Source organism: Gorilla gorilla, chromosome 18, assembly GCF_029281585.2.
Source record: "Gorilla gorilla gorilla isolate KB3781 chromosome 18, NHGRI_mGorGor1-v2.1_pri, whole genome shotgun sequence".
Lineage (NCBI taxonomy): Eukaryota > Metazoa > Chordata > Mammalia > Primates > Hominidae > Gorilla > Gorilla gorilla.
This window is the reverse complement of record NC_073242.2, coordinates 15,331,388-15,351,571: the sequence shown is the minus strand read 5'-3', so window position 1 is coordinate 15,351,571 and position 20,184 is coordinate 15,331,388. Positions and strand designations below refer to the sequence as shown.

General features: G+C 44.1%; 1 protein-coding gene across 4 annotated transcripts in view; it reads left to right on the top strand.

The window, feature by feature from the left end:
- The window catches only part of TXNDC11 (thioredoxin domain containing 11), a 64,223-nt gene that overhangs the window by 28,719 nt on the left and 15,320 nt on the right, over positions 1-20,184 (top strand). For 3 of the 4 annotated variants that reach the window (XM_055365326.2, XM_055365327.2, XM_055365328.2), the window contains 2 exons: positions 13,953-14,065; positions 16,194-16,394. In XM_055365326.2, the coding sequence (XP_055221301.2) occupies positions 13,953-14,065; positions 16,194-16,394 (314 nt within the window). Of the gene's footprint in view, positions 1-10,738; positions 10,820-13,952; positions 14,066-16,193; positions 16,395-20,184 lie in introns of all 4 variants that reach the window. The other variant, XM_055365330.2, reaches the window with a different exon arrangement.

Here is a 20,184-nt window from a genome sequence, read left to right as displayed (position 1 = left end):
AAAGATCTTGGCGGGGCACGGTGGCTCACGCCTGTAATCCTAGCACTTTGCGAGACTGAGGCAGGTGGATCTCTTGAGCTCAGGAGTTTGAAACCAACCTTTCGCAACGTGGCGAAACCCCGTCTCTACAAAAAATACTAAAAATTAGCCTGTAGTTGCAGCTACTTAGGGGCTGAGGTGGGAGGATGGTTTGAACCTAGGAAGTCAGGGCTGCAGTGAGCTGAGATCATGCCACTGCTTTCTGGCCTGGGTGACGAAAGTGAGACCTTGTCTCAAAAAAAAAAAAAAATCTGAAGGATAGGGTTTTCTTGCTCAGTATGGGACATTTTAAAAGGCATTGAAAAAACAAGGGACTGACAAGCAAGGATGGCTTGGAGATTGCTTTATTTTCTCAGGTTTTTGGGCCTAACTCTTGGGTCTTTGGACCAGACATTGAGTTTAACAGTTCTCGGCAAATGGAATGGGTTCTAGGATCGTTTTTTTTTTCTTGGGTAATTTCATTTGTTGTCACTATACTCACTCATGGGGGAGACCTTTTTCTAACTATCTGCCTGCATTGAGACCCTTCTGGGTACTGACTAATATAGATTAGAATAAACATATTAAAAATTCCATACTTTGGGCCGGGCGCTGTGGCTCATACCTGTAATCCCAGCACTTTGGGAGGCCAAGGCGGACGGATCACCTGAGGTAAGGGGTTTTAGACCAGTCTGACCAACACGGAGAAACCCGATGTTTACTAAAAATACAAAAATAGGCAGGCATGGTGGCGCATGCCTGTAATCCTAGCTGCTTGGGAGGCTGAGACAGGAGAATCGCTTGAACCTGGGAGGTGGAGGTTGCAGTGAGCCAAAATCATGCCATTGCACTCTAGTCTAGGCAACAAGAGCAAAACTCTGTCTCAAAAAAAAGGAAAAAAAATTCCATACTTTATGTCCCCACACCTAAAACTGACTGTTTAACTCAGTTGACATTATTTTAGCAAAGGAATCCTTGTATATTTTGTGAGAGATGCTTTTTTTTTTTTTTTTTTTGAGACGGAGTCTCGCTCTGTCACCCAGCCTGGAGTGCAGTGGCGCGATCTCCGCTCACTGCAAGCTCCGCCTCCTGGGTTCACGCCATTCTCCTGCCTCAGCCTCCCGAGTAGCTGGGATTACAGGCGCCCGCCACCACGCCTGGCTAATTTTTTTGTATTTTTAGTAGAGACGGGGTTTCACCATGTTAGCCAGGATGGTCTCGATCTCCTGACCTCGTGATCCGCCCGCCTCGGCCTCCCAAAGTGCTGGGATTACAGGCGTGAGCCACCGTGCCCGGCCGAGAGATGCTTTTATTTCCATTATGATTTCTTTTTTTTTTTTGAGACAGAGTCTCACTCTGTGCCCAGGCTGGAGTGCACAATCATGGCTCACTGCAGCCTCAACCTCCCCAGGCTCAGGTGATCCTCCTACCTCAGCCCCCCAAGGAGCTGGGACTACAGGCATGCACCACCACGCCTGGCAACCTGGCAATTTTTTTTTTTTTTTTTTTCCTGAGACAGAGTTTCACTCTTGTTGCCCAGGCTGGAGCGCAATGGCACGATCTTGGCTCACCGCAACCTCCGCCTCCTGGGTTCAAGCGATTCTCCTGCCTCCCAAGTAGCTGGGATTTACAGGCATGCACCACCATGCCCAACTGATTTCTCTGTGTGTGTGTGTGTGTGTGTGTGTGTGTGTGTGTGTGTGTTTTAAGTAGAAATGGGGTTTCTCCATGTTGGTCAGGCTGCTCTTGAACTCCCGACCTCAGGTGATCCAACCACCTCAGCCTCCCAAAGTGCTGGGATTATAGGCATCCACCACTCCTGGCCAAATTTTTCTATTTTTTTTGTAGAGATGTAGTTTCACCATGTTGTCCTGGCTGATCTTGAACTCCTGGGTTCAAGCAGTCCAGCCACCTCAGCCTCCAGAAGTGCTGTGGTTAAAGGGGTGAGCCGCTGTGCCCCACAATGACTTATTTCTTAAGTCTTATAAATAAGAACTAAGGCCAGAAAAGATCCTCTCAGCACGCGAGGTTAGAATCAGAAGTACGATTTCTTATTAAATAATTCAACAACCATTTAAGGATCTGGTATGTGATATAGCTATAATGATGAATGTACCTCATTTCCTGCCATCAGCAGGAGCCACCAGCCAGTGTGGCCAAGAAGTAGGGTTGCTCACAATGAGAATTTAGTGATGGGTCTGTGACAGCCTTCCTTAGGTGGAGACGGGAAGATGGCTCAGTGGAGATGGGTGCTGGGGGTGGGAGGCTCAGCCTGCAGCTAAGTATGGAAGAAACCGCATGCAGAGTGGAAGGTTGATGGGGCTGGGGAAAGCAACAGGTGTGTCCATTTGTGCCTTGGCTTCAGGAAGCTCAGAGCCAAATTTAGTGTTCATTCAGAGAGATTTTGATCCCTCGATCCCAGGTATTTGAAAAATTGCACCTTCACTTTCTAATTATGTAGTGATATTTTCTACCCTTTTAAATTGACTCTTTTAGAGTATTGGTGTGGGTGTTGATCCTATTTCTCCAAGTTTGTTTTTTTCATGTTTGGAAGTTGATAAGACTCCTAGATAAAGAACTAGAAGCATTACAATCTTAGAAAATAATCTTAGGGATCACATAATAAAGTCACAAACTTACAGTCAAACAGCTCCGTGCAGACAAGCCCAGTTCTGGTCTGTCCTTGGCCACCTTTTATATACAGTTGAACCAGATAAGCTGATACTTGACTGAGCACTTCCATGAGCCAGGCACTTTACCTGAATGACACAGTCTTCACTGTCACCCTTTGAAGTAGGAAGTGTTTATTCCAGTTTCACAGATGGAGAAACTGAAGCTCTGAGGGGTTGCTAACTGGCTCAGGGTTAGTGTGGTAGGCAGGGCTCATAAGGGCTCCTTAAAAAGCTCCGCTTCTTACTCAGTAGAACCTGCGAATAGGTTATATACATGGCAAGGGGGAATTAAGGTAGCAAATAGAATTCGATTGCTAATCAGCTGACACTGAGGTTGTCCTGTGTTACTGGGGTGGGCTCAGTGTAATCAGAAGGATTCTTAAGAATGAAAATTGGAGGCAAAATAGCAGAGTGTAATGTGAGACGGACAGTCTGGTTGTCACTGGCTTTGAAGGAGGAAAGGGCCTCAAACCAAGGGATGTGGGTAACCTCTGGAGCTGGAAAAGTCAAGAATTCTCCCCCAGAGCCTCCCAAAGGAACATGACTTGCTAACAGGCCAGGGTTGATTTTAGCCTAGTGAGACTCATTTTGGACTTTTGACATCCAGAACTTTAAAATACATCTGTGTGTCTGCCATTATTTGTTACAGCAACAACACGAAGCCAGTACCATCACATGCCAGTAAATACAGGAGCTAAGATGAGAACCCTGGTGCAGAGCTCACTCACTCCACCCTTACTCTGTTTTCTCTGCAGCTCCTCTGCTCTACTGAGGTGCAGCAGGTGATATGATATGGTGATTCCCTCTTGGCTTTGCCTGTGATACTGCTTTAAATGTAATGTTTTTCCCTGGCTAATGTCTGCCTTCCTAATTTTTCAAGGCCTAGGGGAAGTTCTATGGATTAATAACTCTTGACTATCTAGCATGACGTCCGGCACGCTGGACGTCCTGTGGTTTTCATCACTCCAGCTTCTTTCTTGGAGCTGCTGTTGCACTAATAGACAATAGGCTATGTCTTCCGCTTAGCAGCCTGTCTTGGTTTCTAGTTTTCCCTGGGCTTTAGTGGTATCTTCCTAACAATAAGCATAGATAGACAGGGGCCAATGAGTCCTGAAGTCATTTTATTTTATTTAATGTTTATTTATTTATTTGACAGGGTCTCACTCTGTTGCCCAAGCTAGAGTGCAGTGGCACAGTCACGGCTCATTGCAGCTTCAAACTCCCGAGGCTCAGGTGATCTTCCTGCAGGCTCACACCATCACACCCAGCTAATTTTTGTAGAGATGAGGTTTTGCCATGTTGCCTAGGCTGCTCTTGAATTCCTGGGCTCAAGCAGTCCACCCACCTTGGCCTCCCAAAGTGCTGGGATTACAGGCATGAGCCACTGCGCCTGGCTCTGTAGTCATTTTAATAGCAAGTATCCTGGTATAATCATGGCCCAGCGGCCTTTTCTCACTGGCCTTCAGGTTTCAGGTTCCCCATCTGTTAAATAAGGGAGCTTTGCCCTAGTTATCTGTAAGGGACACTTCATCTTGAAAATGCAATGGCCCTTGGCCTATTTTTGTAGGCCTGGGAGCTAAGGATGTTTTTTACATTTTTAAAGCATTGTTTGGAGGGGAAAAAGAGAACATGTGACAGAGACCTCATCTAGCTGACTCCTGTGTTAGACCTTAAGAACAGCCTGAAATGGGGTGGAGGAGGTTTCTCAGTGGATATATTTAGTTTGCAGAGTCCTTCCTTCCCCTGAGGGCTACCAAAAAAAAAAAAAAAATTAATTGAAGTGCATACAAGGGAAGTTTTTCAATTGATCATTTTATTTTTTCTTTTGAGATGGAGTCTCGCTCTGTCACTGAGTCTAGAGTGCAGTGGTGTGATCTTGGCTCGCTGCAGTCTCTGCCTCCCGGGTTCAAGCGGTTCTCCTGCCTCAGCCTCCCGAGTAGCTGGGATTACAGGCATGTGCCACCACGTCTGTCTAATGTTTGTACTTCTAGTAGAGACGGGGTTTCACCGTGGTGGTGTGAGCCACTGTGCCTGGCCTGAATAGATCATTTTAATATGGTGCTTTAGACTTACTAAATGAGAACAATTGGTGTGAGGGTGTTTATTTTACTGTCAGGTTAAGTATATGTAACAATGCGTATTTAGTACTACAGTTTATTTTCTCCTAAAATCATGTACTTGGAACTACATTTCTCTTTCCTTCCTACCTAGCTCACATACAGAAAGAATCACAGTTGCCAGGCGCGGTGCCTCACTCCTGTAATCCCAGCACTTTGGGAGGCTGAAGTGGGCAGATCACGAGGTCAGGAGTTCAAGACCAGCCTGAGCAATATAGTGAAACCCTGTCTCTACTAAAAATACAAAAAATTAGCTAGGCATGGTGGTGGTGTAATCTCAGCTACTCGGGAGGCTGAGGCAGGAGAATTACTTGAACCTGGGAGGCAGAGGTTGCAGTGAGCTGAGATCACGCCATTGCGCTCCAGGCCTGGGCGACAGTGCGAGACTCTGTCTCAAAAAAAAAAAAAAAAAAAAAAGAATCACAGCTTATAAGTTACGTGTTAGTTTAGTAATATCTTGGCAAACACCACAATGTATCTGTGATGTCCAAATGCCAGATTTTTTTTCTAGATAATTGCTTTGTGCTTTATATTAAGAAGTTTGAAACTATGCACATTTCACTGTCTCATTTCTAGGGGGAAAATGCAAGTAATGATAGTTTATACATTGAAAACAAGCATTTCTGTAGTGTTACATTTCTTCGAAGGTTTTTTCATTTTAATGGACACTTTATTCAAAATATATAACATCACCAGGAAATGGTTATGAAGAACTTGAAAAGTGAATCACTATGTTAAATATTAAAATTAGAGGGGTTGTTTTAATCCCTTTTTTCTATAATCCTATTTTTCTCCTTTTTCTGACTTTGGAAAGAAGAGTGGGAAAGTAGAAGTTAAAATTAACAGACTAAAATGAGAATTGTTTCCCAACAGATGGAAGGTACTATGATACAGGTTTGCCTTTTGGGATATCACTATTTTCAGTTTAAAGAAATGAGAAGAATTTCCCCATGGAGTAAATGACTTCTTAGCCATGATGATTAAATGCCATGTGACTTAATCCAGTGGTATTTTGTTTTGAAGTATATGTTGGTTTGTTAGCGGTTACCTTTATGAGCATTTTTCTTGACCCGATATTCCATTTTGTTCCATGATGCCTTACAGATGAGCTCATGCAGAAGTGTCCATAATAGCAGATGACCTTCCCTAATGTAAGGAATTCCACATTGTTCAGACCTGGAGTTTCTGTCTGTTATTTCAGTGTATCCTTGGGTACTTTGTAGTACACCAAGTGCTATTTACTATAGGCCTCTGAGAGAGAATTAATTTCAGAAGCTCAGGCTAGAGTCATAGGTCTAGAGCCCCACTTTTTCCTTTTTGAAGAAGAGGGGACACGTTCTTAAAGATAATTATTCTTTGCTGTTGGATGGATTTTCATGAAAAAAATTCAAGAAACATTCTCATGTGATCTTACCAGATAAGTGCCAATTATTAAGACTTGCTGGCTGCTGGATTTATCATCTCAGGCTAATTTTCTTCCTGAGATAAATGAATCTTGCTTTTTCATCATTACCACTCTGGCATAATCTAATGGAAATACAATATGAACCACATAGCTAATTTAAAATTTTCTTTTTTTAAGTTTGTTTTTTGAGACAGGATCTCATATTGTTGTCCAGGCTGGAGTGCAGTGGTGCAATTATAGCTCACTGCGGCCTTGACCTCCTGGGCTCAAGTATTCCTCCTGCATCAGCCTCCCAAGTAGCTAGGACTGTAGGCTTACATCATCACGCTCAGCGAATTTTTAGAAATTTTTTTAGAGCTAGGGTCTCACTCTCTTGCCCAGGCTGGTCTTGAACTCCTGGCCTCAAGTGATCCTCCTGCCTCAGCCTCTCAAAACTGTTGAGATTATAGATGTGAGCTACCACACCCAGCCTAATTTAAACTTTTCTAGTAGCTACACTAAAAATTAAAAAGAAGCAGGTGAGGCTGGGTGCGGTGGTTCAGGTCTGTAATCCCAACACTTTGGGAGGCTGAGGCAGGCAGATCACTTGAGGTCAGGAGTTCGAGACCAGCCTTGCCAACATGGTGAAACTCTGTCTCTACTAAAAATACAAAAATTAGCCTGGCATGGTGGTGCACTTCTGCAATCCTAGCTACTCAGGAGGCTGAGGCAGGAGAATCGCTTGAACCTGGGAGGTGGCGGTTGCAGTGAGCCAAGATTGGGCCACTTTACTGCAGGCTGGGTGACAAAGTGAGACTCTGTCTTTAAAAAAAAAAAAATTGGGAACAATAAAAGAAACAGGTGAAATTAATATTTAACCCAGTGTATCCAAATTATTTCAACATATAATCAGTATAAAAATCATGGAGATTTTTTTTTTTCACCTCCCACATTAAAGTGATTCTCCTGCCTCAGCCTCCCAAATAGCTGGGACTACAGGCGCCTGCCACTAAGCCTGTCTAATTTTTAGTAGAGATGGGGTTTCACCAGGTTGGCCAGGCTGGTCTCGAGCTCCTGACCTCAGGTGATCCACCCACCTTGGCCTCCCAAAGTGCTGGGGTTACAGGTGTGAGCCACCGCATCCAGCCCTAAACTGACATTTTAATATTTAAAATTAAATTTAAGTCATATGATACTAAACTAAAATACAGTTTTCCCTTGGTATAGATTGGGGATTAGTTCTAGGATCCCCAAATATACCAGAATTTGCATACTCAAGTCCCACAGTTGGCCCTTCAGAACCTGCCTGTATGAAAATTGGCTCTCCATATAGGTGGGTTTTAAATTCTGCAAATACTGTATTTTGGATCTGTGTTTCGTTAAAAAAAAACTGCATGTAAGTGGACCCACGCAGTTCAAACCGATGTTGTTCAAGGGTCAGCTGTAGTCATATATTAAAACGTTGTCCAAAACCAAAAAGCTTTTATCCAAACTAGAGGAGAGTGAGCCAGATGAATGTGAGTGGAAACCAGATGGAGTTTCAGGTCTTTCAGGAACCCTTGGTAGCTGTCATGAGGTGAATGGTGATAGCGGTGCATAGGAGGCACAAGAAGGGCAGCCAAAGCTATACTTGGGGAGGGTGTGGGAAGCAAGAGAGGAGCATTCTGTTAGGGGCAGAGATGAATCCCACACTCACTAGAGATGACCAGGAGTAAACCTGCCTGCCTGCCAAAAGTAGGCAAGATTTCATGAGTCAAAGCGCAAGACCATTTCTGCTCAAAGCACGGCAAACAATATTATTATCAGCATAATAGTGCTGGTTCCCCAGCCCATGCCCATGGGAGATGTGCTGTGATGGGTCTAGATGGTGCCTGTGTGCACAGCCTTGAAGCTGACGATCACAGGGCCCAGGGCTCAGCACCCTCTGTAGCAAGCAGCCAAGGAGCACCCTCCCTCCCTGAGGAGTGAGTGGCGCCAAGAGACATGCTGGCTGTGGTCACCTTGACCTTCTTAGCCACCTGCATGAGCAGCTGTGGAAACTGCTTAGTAACTAATTCTTTACCCAGATGTTCCTTCAGGATTTCATTACATCTTGCAGTGATCATTGACACCAATTGTCACTGTATGGTTAACAGAGATCTTGAACTGGCCAATTACCAGGCTAATGGAGAATTTTTTTTTAATCGAATGGGATACTGCAGTTTTTAGACCTTTTTGAGTAGAGGAGGGGAGAGTATGAGTCTTAGTTTATTTTTAATTGTCCAACAGATTCCAAGTTCTTAATTAAAATATTGAAACTTCATTACTTTTAGGACAAAATAATTCATTTTATAAATGACTAAGACTTCTATCGTAGAAAGCCCTGGAGCTCTGCATATCAGAAAACACTCTGGGTAAGGAGATGTGACATGCTGGTTTTTTGTGTCATCTTTACGCTATAAACTTCCTCTGCTAATCCAAGTATTCTTTGTTCACGTGAGACTGCAAATTTAAGCTGCTGCTTCTAGCAAGATTTCCACCATATGCTAGAACTTAAATAGAAGTGTGATTTTTGTACATTTCTGTTATGTGTGAAAAATAAAAGTTTTGAAATTATAATATGTTTGAGCATGTTAGAATTTGTTCTGTGTGGGCAGACTGTCCATTCTTATTAATGCAGTTAAACAGGTTTTTGAATGGCCCCTTTTAACTTTTGGGTCAGGCTGTCACTTCTTATTTCTCTGCTCTAATAAATCACGATGGTGACTTTGGCAGGTTATCAAATGAATTTCCTTACTGGCTGCTTTTCCTTCTCTTCTTTTAACTGTGACTGTCCTCCAAGATCAGCTGCTTCTGGAGAGTGGTGTTTTGGTCCTACTAAATCACGTCCTCTCTTTGGTCTGTTTCTTCTGACAGCTTTGGGATCTGGACTTATATGCCATGCCCTTTAAACAAAGTTTTTAAAAATCTTCAACTAATTCTATACTTAGAGAAAAGTTGCAAAAATAAAACAGAGAGTTCCATAATTGCCTGTCTTTAGCCAGTTTCCCCCATTGTTAACATCTTACATAACCAATTGTTAGGTGGTTTTGTACAAACTAAGAAGTCAATATTTAGAGTTGGGTGTGGTGGCTCACACCTGTAATCCCAGCACTTTGGGAGGCTGAGGCCAGGTGGATCACTTGAGGTTAGGAGTTCGAGACCATCCTGGCCAACATGGTGAAACCTTGTCTCTACTAAAAATACAGAAAAATTAGCTGGACATGGGGTTGCATGCCTGTAATCCCAGCTACTCGGGAGGCTGAGGCAGGAGAATCACTTAAGGTTGTAGTGAGCCGAGATGCGCCACTGTACTCCAGCCTGGGCAACAGAACAAGAATCTGTCTCAAAAAAAAAAAAAGAAAGAAAGAAAAAGAAATTAACATTGGTTCGGTCCTATTCACTAAACTGCAGACCTCATTTGAATTGTCTCCATGTTTCAACTAGTGTCTGTTTTTGTTTCAGGATCCAGTCTGGGATCCCATATCGCAATGAGTTGGTTTTTTCTCAGTTTCCTTCAACCTATGACAAATCCTCTGTCTTTCCTTGTCCTTTATAACCTTGACACTTCTGAAGAATACTTCTCAGGTATTATGTAGAAAATTGCTCAATTTTGTCTGTTTTCTTGTGACTGGAATAGGTCATGTCTTTTGACAGCAATACCATAGAAATAGGTCCTTCTCAGCACTTCTTATCAGGGGGTTCATATGATGTCAGTGTGTCTCCTACTGGTGACATTAACTTTGATCACTTGGTTAAAGTAGTGTCTGCTGTGTTTCTCCACTGAAAAGTTACTATCTCTTCCTTTGTAATTAATAAATAAATACCTTGGGGGAAGATCATTTGACACTATGTAAATATATCCTCAAACTTTTGCTCATGAATTTTAGCCTCCATCAGTGGATCTTGCCTGCAACAATTACTCTGGTGTTCAAATGGTTATTTTCTGTTTCTTTCATTCTTTTTTCATTATTAGTGGAATTCTCCCGCAAAGAAGAGCTGACTGTTCTCATTAATATTATTGTGGAGTCATGGGTATTTATCTTATTCTGTGTACTGTCATTGTTTATTTTGTTGCTCAAATTGTTCCAACTTTGGCTACTAGGAGGGCTTCAGCTTGGCTCCTGGGTGCTTTGGACAAACCCCCATCCTTTTATGAGCACTTCTTTACTTCATTTATTTTTTTTGAGATGGAGTTTCACTCTTGTCACCCAGGCTGGAGTGCAATGGCGAAATCTCGGCTCACTGCAACCTGCACCTCCCGGGTTCAAGCAATTCTGCCGCCTCAGCCTCCCAGATAGCTGGAATTACAGGTGCATGCCACCACATCCGGCTAATTCTTGTATTTTTAGTAGAGATGGGGTTTCACTGTGTTGGCCAGGCTGGTCTCAAACTCGTGACCTCAGGTGATCCACCTGCCTTGGCCTCCCAAAGTGCTGGGATTACAGGTGTGAGCCACCATGCCCAGCCCACTTCTTTACTTCTGATACAAGATATTTCAGGCTTATCTTGTACTTTCTTCACCCCAGCTCTGGAATCAACCTCTTCTCCAAGGGCCCTGGTTTCTTTTACTGGAGAATGGCATTTAGAAACCAAGATCTACGTGCTAGGTATGCTCTTTGGTATTAGGATGTCATTACTTCTAGGTCTTCTCAGTAGATAGAACTAGGAAGTGTATTATACCCACACATGTGCATATATCTGTATTTCTCTATCCATCCCCTCTCTCTCCCTTTGTGTGTGTGTGTGTGTGTGTGTGTGTGTGTGTGTGTGTGTGTGTGTGTATCAAAAGCCTTAAGTTTATACTCATTCTCTCTGATTTCAATTTAACATCACAGGGTTTATTTTAGCCTCCTCTTATTAATATATAACTTCTTACTGCAACAGTGAGAGTCCTGGCTGTAATTATGTATAATGTATTTACCACAAAGAAGTAAATAAGTTCATAGTTTCAGAATTGCTAACTTATACCTCTTTAAGAAACACATTTACTACCTAGATTTACAGCATTTATGTACAGATCTTTTTGCCTTTAGTTTTACAGCATCCAGTCAAGATACTGTTTTCCAGTTACTTAGGTTAGTTCTTTCTTCCTATCCCATTCACCATGGTGTTACCCGTTTGCAATAGTTAGAGTTATTTGTACGTGCTGTATTCCACGTTGGGTTTGCCACATCTCGCTTGGTTTTAACTAATTGTTTAATTTTGGAGTGTGTGAAGGGTGTGTGATACATCACTGTGGCCCTAGGAGTCAGATACAAAAAGGCCTACTCAGTGCCAGGCCTCCTCAGCCCTGCATTCCCGTTTCCAATCCCCTTTCCCCAGCCTGGCTTATTTGTCCTGTATTTCTTTTGTTTTGTGCCATTTTAAACTCATCAGATTTGTATGAAAAAGTATTGACTCTGGCAGTATGGACATATTCACTCCCACCTCATCCTTGTCGGCCACTCCTTACCTGAGGGAGAGAGGACCACACCACTGAAAGGTGGGGTCATGGGATAAAACTAGCAACTTTATGGGTTTAACACCTCAGTATTTTTATATCTTAGCTACTTGTGTATAATTTGGTAATATTTGATGTTTAACTGTTTTAAAAAAAAAAATTATATATTTACTTTGGAGATAGAGTCTCACTCTGTTGCCCAGGCTGGAGTGCAGTGGCACGATCTTGGGATCTCAGCTCACGGCAACCTCTGCCTCCTGGGTTCAAGTGATTCTCCTGCCTCAGCCTCCCAAGTAGCTGGGATTACAGGTGCCCACCACAACACACCCGGCTAATTTTTATATTTTTAGTAGAGACAGGGTTTCACCATGTTGGCCAGGCTGGTCTTGAACTTCTGAGCTCAGGCAATCCACCCACCTCGGCCTCCCAAAGTGCTAGGATTAAGAGCATGAGCCACTGCGCCTGGCCTATAGTTTAACTGATGTTTTATTTAGCATGTGCTAATAAAGCAAAAAGGGGATAGGAAAGAATGTACCTTTTTCTGCAGTATCTTATTCATCCTCCTTTAACAGTAAATACTTTATAATCACACAAATATTATACTCCATGAAAAAAAATGAAAGCTTCACACATAAGGATAAGGTCCCTGTTGATGTTCGTTCTCCAACATCAAACCACTTTTATTATCCTTTTAGATTCTTTATACATTTCTAAACATATGTGCCTGTAGGGGAAAAAACATATATATATATACACATACATACATACACACACACACACACACACATACACACACATAACTTTTATAAGTGTGAGTTCTTTTTTTTTTGTTGTTAACATCAAAAGTCTACTCTTTCAGCCTCTGTTTGTGGTGTATAGTCCTGCCTCATTGTTTTTAACATTTGCAGAATGTTTCTTGGTGAATATCCTTGCATGTGACTCCTAACAAACATGTGGATGCTTAGCAGTGCAAATCCCAGCTGTGTCCATTCTTGTAGTCGGTACAGCAGCTGCTTTCCTGAGTGACTGTGCCGTTTTGCCTTTTTCCACCAGCATCACATCAAATACTCATTTCTTTACTTTCATCAATACTTGATGTTTCCTTTGTCTTAAATTCTGGGCAATTTGAGGGTCAAAAGTAGTCTAGTAGTCTTTTGTTTTAATTTGCTTCCTTTCGGGATAGTGAGGTTGAGTTTATTTCCAGTAATTATTAGCCATGTATACACATTTCCTTTTCTGTGGTTTGTCCATGTTAACAGTTTTCCTTTTCTTGTTGATTTGTATAAGTCTTTATATATGCTAGATTTGTTCATTTAATAAATATTTTTTGACCTCTTAACTATACACCCCGGCACTTCTGTAGGTGCTGGGATACTAGCATGAAACAAAGTCTCTAATTTCACAGAAATTACAGTCAGAAGAGGAAATTGGGCCGAGTGTGGTGGCTCACACCTGTAATTCTGGCACTTTGGGAGGCAGAGGCAGGCAGATCACTTGAGGTCAGGAGTTCGAGACTGGCCTGGCCAACATGATGAAACCCCGTCTCTACTAAAAATACAAAAATTAGCTGGGTGTGGTGGCACACGCCTGTAATTGCAGCTACTTGGGAGGCTGAAGCAGGAGAATTGCTTGAGCCCACGAGACAGAGGTTGTAGTGAGCCGATATCGCACCACTGCACTCCAACCTGGGCCACAGAGCGAGACTCCATCTCAAAAAAAAAAAAAAAAAAAAAAAAGAGGACATTGGACCAAAGGAAATCTAAATAAATGAATGAGATTATGCAGATGTTAATAAGTGCTATAAAAAATAGGGTAATTGGTAAAGAGAGTACCTGAATGGGTCAGGAGCCCAGTTTCCCTTTGTAAACTCTCTCCCCTGAGTATTAGCTGTTAGGTGGGGTGGTCAAGGAAGGCTTCTCACAGAAAGTAGGAGCTGAGATGAGTAATGACAAGGAACCAGCCACAAGAAGTGTCCAGACGAAGAGAACAGCATGTGCCTCAGCCTGTGATCAAGGGGGACAGGTCAGACCATCATAGGTGGACACAGGGGACTCCTCAGCACAAGTGATTGTCAGAGACGTTACTTAGAGACATCCTCTCAGAAGCAGGCTTGACATCTGAGGGGCCGAGGTCGGTTTCAGGAGGAGAGGTTCCTCAGCGCCTCTTCCTTCCCTCTCTAGGCTAGGTTACCAGAAGGAGCTTAGCTGCAGGGGTTTGTGCTTCAAGACTTGATCACTGGGTTTTGTGGTTGTTTTAAGGCACAGGCCTTTTCTTTAATAAAGGAAAATTTTCTGTTTCAGATTACCTAGGAACAGTACGATTTGGGGTTATCACAAATAAACATCTTGCGAAACTGGTATCCTTAGTACACTCTGGAAGTGTGTATTTACATAGACATTTCAACACATCACTTGTAAGTATTTTGAAATCACGTTTATGTTAGCGCAGTGGTTCTTAACCTTGTTTAGGTCACAGACTCCTTTGAGAATTGGTTAAAATCTGTGGACACTCTCTAGAAAAGTGCATATGATTTTATATATGGATGGAGAGTTCTTACAGCCCCACCCTAGAGCCCAGGCTCCAGGTTAAGAACCCATGCATTAGAGGGCTCTTGAAATTAATGTATAGAAGTTCTTTATTTGTATTCTTAGATTTTGGTACAGACTTTAAAGTTTTTCTTCTTGGATAAAATTGCAGAGTTACTCTCTTGAAGAATTGTTACTCTGAGCCCGAGTTTTCAGAAGCTAGGCTTCCACTGAGTGATGTTCTGTGTTTATCTGTTTCTTTTATGATGAGTAAGTAATGTGACATGCTTTTCTCCTTAGCTGATGTAATGGATTTTTGAAGTTCTTGTCAAGTCACAGTGAGAAGTTGATGGCTTCTCATCCCAGAGAGCCTCAGTTTTCCATTGTCACCTTTGTTCCCCGATTTCATTTGCTTTCTGTGGAGCAGCCTGAACTCAGCTGCTTCTGAGCATTGACCTGTGTCCTGCTCAGTCCTATGCGTCTACTCTGTTGCTGCTTCCTCAGTCACATCACTGAGTTGACTTTCCTGAAGTATTCTGTCTCTCTCGCATCACTGTCAGTAACTTACAGGTCATATACAGATCAATTTCCCTGCACCCAGTGTACCCAGCCTTTAAAACCTGTGCCCCCCTTGGCACAATGTCTAAGTCTTGTGCCTTCGGAGGGGCTGTTGGGCCCACTCCAGGGGTGCCCCCTTGCTTGCCAGTCGCCCTGGCTTCTGCATATCTCTCGTAGCCCAGATGCTGTGCTTTACTTCTTGCAGTTTATATTCCAGAAGTCAAATGTATTTTTGTGTTTTCCAAATGGATATGTTTGAGTGTAGTTTGAGTATGGTTTTTCAAACTCCCATCGTCCCACCTTGACAATCACTGCTGTGGTTGTTTCTCTGCTGCCCACCTACGCTCCTTGTGCCTCTGCCTAAGCTGCTTTGACATCATCTGCTTTTGCTATCTGTCATTTTCCTACATCCTTCATTTTTAGCATGTTACACAGCCTACATATATTTATTTATAGTAAAGGGTACTGAGAAAGAAATTAAAAGTAGATGGGGAAAAAAAGGTAGGACTATGAGATGGAAAAATATATCAGGTTTACTGCTTCGATTTGGTAGTGATTAAGGTTGGTTGGTTTGTGTAGCAGTAGAATTCCTTTTATCAAATGAAATAATACTGGGATACCATTATTTTTAAAAACACAAGCAGTGGTTAGTCTCTGTTATGAGTCAATTTAAATCTTCGTTTTGAGGAGTTTTAAATATCTCATTTTTCAAAACCCTCTGAAGCACCCCTTTGGTAGTTCTGTTTGAAGCCAGTGATTTAAATTGTTAGAATTTCAAAAATAATTTTATGTTCACATACATTGGTTGTTTATAGCAAAACAAAGCAAAAAATCTAGGTGTCTCTTTCATTTATTCGTACACGTAAAATATGATCCGTGGCCTTGTGCAAGTTTAGGTCATTTTTGATTGCTGAAGACATGTGTTGAGTTCCTGCTGTGTGCCTGGTGTTCGTCTAGGCCTGGAGGATACAGGTGAGCAGAACAGACAGCCTGTGCCGCACAGAGGCTCCATGCTGCCCTTGGGGGCAGCAATTGAAGGACCAAGGTCAAAATCTAAATGATCCTTGACTCTGTAATTTCTGTTGCCTTAGATATGTCTTGGTCCTTTTATAAATACCCAGTGACGTTTAATACCTGTCCTTGGACAGGGTGATAGAGGTTGTTATCGCCACCAGCTGGCAGGGAGAATTATTTGTTGATAGGTGGGTCTGTCTCAAGGCAGAAAGATGAATCACACGATATGGAAGTCACCTCCTGCAACCACTTTTGTTTTTTCAACCACTTGTGAGGAAATGCTGTCTCTGGAGAAGCGGGTGTTAGCTGCACAGTGGGGCCAGGCCCCGCTCCACGCCTGGGTTTTCTCACCTTTAGTGGTGGGGCTGGAACAGCACTGATGTGCCTTGAGCTTGCCCCACCTCATGAGCTCTCCTTTATCCTCTGTGCCTTTGTCCTTCACAGGTCTTCCCCAGGGAGGTCCTGAACTACACAGCTGAGAACATCTGTAAGTGGGCCTTAGAAAACCAGGAGACGCTCTTTCGGTGGCTGCGGCCACACGGAGGCAAGAGTCTCCTGCTGAATAACGAGCTGAAGAAAGGACCAGCGCTGTTTCTGTTCATACCTTTTAATCCCCTGGCCGAAAGTCATCCTTTAATAGACGAGGTAAGAGCTGTGATGTGAAAAGCACCTCATGAGGAGTAGGAAAGCCTCATCTACCTGGCCCCTCTCATCCCACACTCAGTCATTTACTCTGGCAGCTAATGGCTGCCAGGAGGGGCACCTGTGGCTCTGAGCATTGCTCTTTGCCCCTCCATATGGGCAGGAGAGAGCCCGTGTCTAAGACAGGGACTGCCGCAGCCTCTCTGGCCATATTTATTGACAGCTGTTGGCGTCTGGAGTGAGTGGGAAGAGGCAGGGAAGCCACACCGTGCCCTTCTAGAGAAGGACCAAATGCCCTCTTCTGATGTGGCTGCTGTTGAGCTTCCTGTTTAGGGGGTGAAATAGGGAGTGGCAGGAACACAGGCCAAGTTTACTGTGGCCTAGGAGATGCCATTGTCTTGGGGGTTTGGCCAGACTGCCAGCCCTGGCCATCCTCAGGACAGCAGAGGAGAGCGAGCAGCAGCAGCGATGTTGGGACACCTTGTTTCTCTGAACCTTCCCTGTCGTGCAGAAGCCAGAGTGGTTTTCAGAGGCAGCGCCATCGGAGCCTGCTGTTCCTGCCTGTCTTCGGCTTCATCTGGTGCGCCTGCTCTGGGCGTGAGTTTATTTTCCACACGGAGCATTTGGAGGCGCTCAGAGACAGCAGGCACATTTTGCAGAGCGAGCCTGGAGAGACAGCAGGCACAGTATGCAGAGCGAGCCTGGGGTGGCAAAATTGCATTTACTGAGGTTTTTATTTTTTCACTCCCTCAAGGATCCCTTAATTGGCCAAAACCAATTTCAGACAGCCAGTGTACCACTGGCCAGCTAAGCAGACCTGAGCCCCTCAGCGCTGGCCTGGCCTCCTGCCTGGAGGGACAGGGAGGCAGGACTTCTCGCCCAGCTGGATCCCTCCCTTTGCTGTGCTGGAGTCTTTTTGCTCAAGTTATGATTCCCTCTGGGGAGTATTCTGAATGAATGCCGCTCTTTGGCTTAGAGGAAGAAAGAGGAGAGAAATGAAATAGCTTTGTTTCTTCCCCTCTAATTAGGGAGGACTCAAAGTAATAAAACTATTTCTTTAGAAAATTTTCACTACATGGATCTTTTGTGAACTGAGGCACCATTTCAAATGACTAGGCCTTTACTGTATCTAATATTAAGAGCCTTAAAGCTCATTGTAGGAAAGGAAGGTTTTCAATCAAGGTGGTGTGGCTGTGGTTGTGGATTTGGAGAGTTCTCTCCCGTCTGGTTTGGGTGTGTCAGGGTCCTGGCTGGGTTGTATTTTGTGGCAGGAGCCCACAGCCTCTGCCCAGAGGGTTGTGGTTGGATTTAGGCACCTGGTGGGAAGACTCTTTCTTGCCTGTTGTTTCTGAATGAGTGTCCCCTCCAGCAGTCTGCAAATCCTCCACCTACCAACAGGCCTCCTTTGTATCATGGTTTTGCCTGTGACTCCTTTCTTTGGGGCTCCCATTGTCTCTGTGAGGTGAGTGCGTTCCCTTAACCTCAGCATATGGGTGAGATGACCGAACAAGAGGCGGCATCTCACCGTGTTATGAATTACTCAGACAAGCAAAGTGCCTGTCCAGCACATTTCCCTTTTTGTTTCAGGTCAGTTTGGCAAATGTTTACTGAGCACTGTGCTGGGAAGCTCCAGGGGAGAAAGGATAGATGCGACACCATCTTGTCCTGTGGTCTTAGAGGCTTGTCCAGTACAGGGAGTGAAAGCCTGCCTATAATTCAAATTAGAGGACGATCAGGCCCAGGGTCAGGAGGAACCAGAGGAGGGAGGGTGCCATCTCAGAAAGTGGGGTTCCGGGCAGGGGAGGAGTTAGCAGAGGCTTTGGATGGGTGAAGTATTCGAGACAGACTTGTAGGGGCAGCCAGGATCTTGATGGGTTGAGAAAAACTTACGGGAAGGAGGACCCTGAGCAGAGACATGAGGTACGGGAGTTGCTGCAGGTTTAACTGTTAGGAAGGAGGCCGGGTTTTGTGGTCTGCAGGAAGGGCTAACTGGGGAGAGATCTTGAAAAAGCCTTTGGGGGAGAGGGCCTTGTGGGCTTCTCTGAGGATTTCGAGATTAACCATAGTCATCCAAGTCTTTGTCTTTTTTTTTTTTTTTTTTGAGTTAGGGTCTTCCTTTGATGCCCAGGTTGGAGTACAGTGGCACGATCTCGGCTCACTGCCTCCTGAGCTCGGGTGATCCTCCCACCTCAGCCTCCCAAGTAGCTGGGACTACAGGTGCACACACCTACGCCTGGCTAATTTTTGTATTTTTTTTGTAGAGATGGGGTTTCGCCATGTTACCCAGGCAGGTTTCAAAAGCCCTGGGCTCAAGCGATCGGTCTTCCTTGGCCTCCTAAAGTGTTGGGATTACAGGCATGAGCCACTGCACCTGGCCCATACAAGTCTTACTGACAGTGAAGAGATGCAGCCAGGGCTGTGCGTTATCATTACGAACGTTTTTGTGGCAGGAGGGTTCCAGAAAACTGCGAAGTAGTAAGAACCTGAACTTGGGTGGTAGAGGTGGAGGATGGAAAGTAGGGTCTATGATCGGGGAAACTGTGACACAGTGACTAGAGATGAAGAAGCCTTTGGGTAAGGTGGGAAGGATGAACGCTGTACTTACGCAAGATGAGCTGTAAATTCATTAGCTTGTTGACCATGAAAGAGTTAGGTGGCTTTACTTTTCCATTACCACCTTAGGCCTAATATTGGGCAGAACTTTGAGGATGCTTGCATTGTTGAGAAGAGAGAGGTCATCTTAGAGTGAGTGGAATAGAGTTGGGGGCATACCAAGCACCAACATTCTGGACAATTGTGCTGTGGTGCATGTAGGATGCCAGTCAGGAGTGACCATATGGTGGCCGCACCAAGCCCATAGTGGGTAGCTGCTTCTACACACATGCATACCTGCATGTGTACCCACACACACATGCAAAAGTACAGATCCTGACACCGGTGTGAGGCCACTGACACCCTGGTGTCTCTAGAGAGTTCTAGAGAGGTTATAAGACATCGCAGTGTGTATTACACAACTTGTTAATCAAAGGAAATGCTTACCTCAGCCAGCAAAGAGTCTTCGTGACTTGTTTTCTATTTTAAAAGTGTTTATTTGAGGCATTCACATCGTCTGAATCTGGTAAGCAAAGTCATGGTTAGCATGTTCAGACTCACACATTTCCCTGATTAAAGAAAATAGAAGGAAACATCTACTGTGCGAACAGTTATTTGCCAAGATTTCCTTAATTATTCACATGAAATTAAATGACATCAAGTGATACACACAGAATGTGACACAAGTTGAGTTGTGTTTTCAAAACTGCCTGTTAGGTAAAAGGAATAGAAACATAAATTCCCCTTCATAGGAGAAAAATGATAATGCCTAACTCTTTAAGAGCATTGCTGGCTGGGCGCAGTGGCTCACGCCTGTAATCCCAGCACTTTGGGAGGCTGAGGAGGGTGGATCACATCACCTGAGATCAGGAATTCAAGACCAGCCTGGCCAACATAGTGAAACCTCGTCTCTACTAAAAATACAAAAATTAGCCAGGCATGGTGGTGTGCGCCTGTAGTCTCAGCTACTTGGGAGGCTGAGGCAGGAGAATCGCTTGAACCTGGGAGGCAGAGGTTGCAGTGAGTCAAGATGGTGCCACTGCCCTCTAGCCTGTGCAACTGGAGCAAAGCTCCGTCTTAAAAAAAAGCATTGCTGGTTGGGCGCGGTGGCTCATGCTTACAATCCCAGTGGGATTACAGCCCTGGGAGGCCGAGGCAGGTGGATCACCTGAGGTCAGGAGTTCGAGACCAGCCTGGCCAA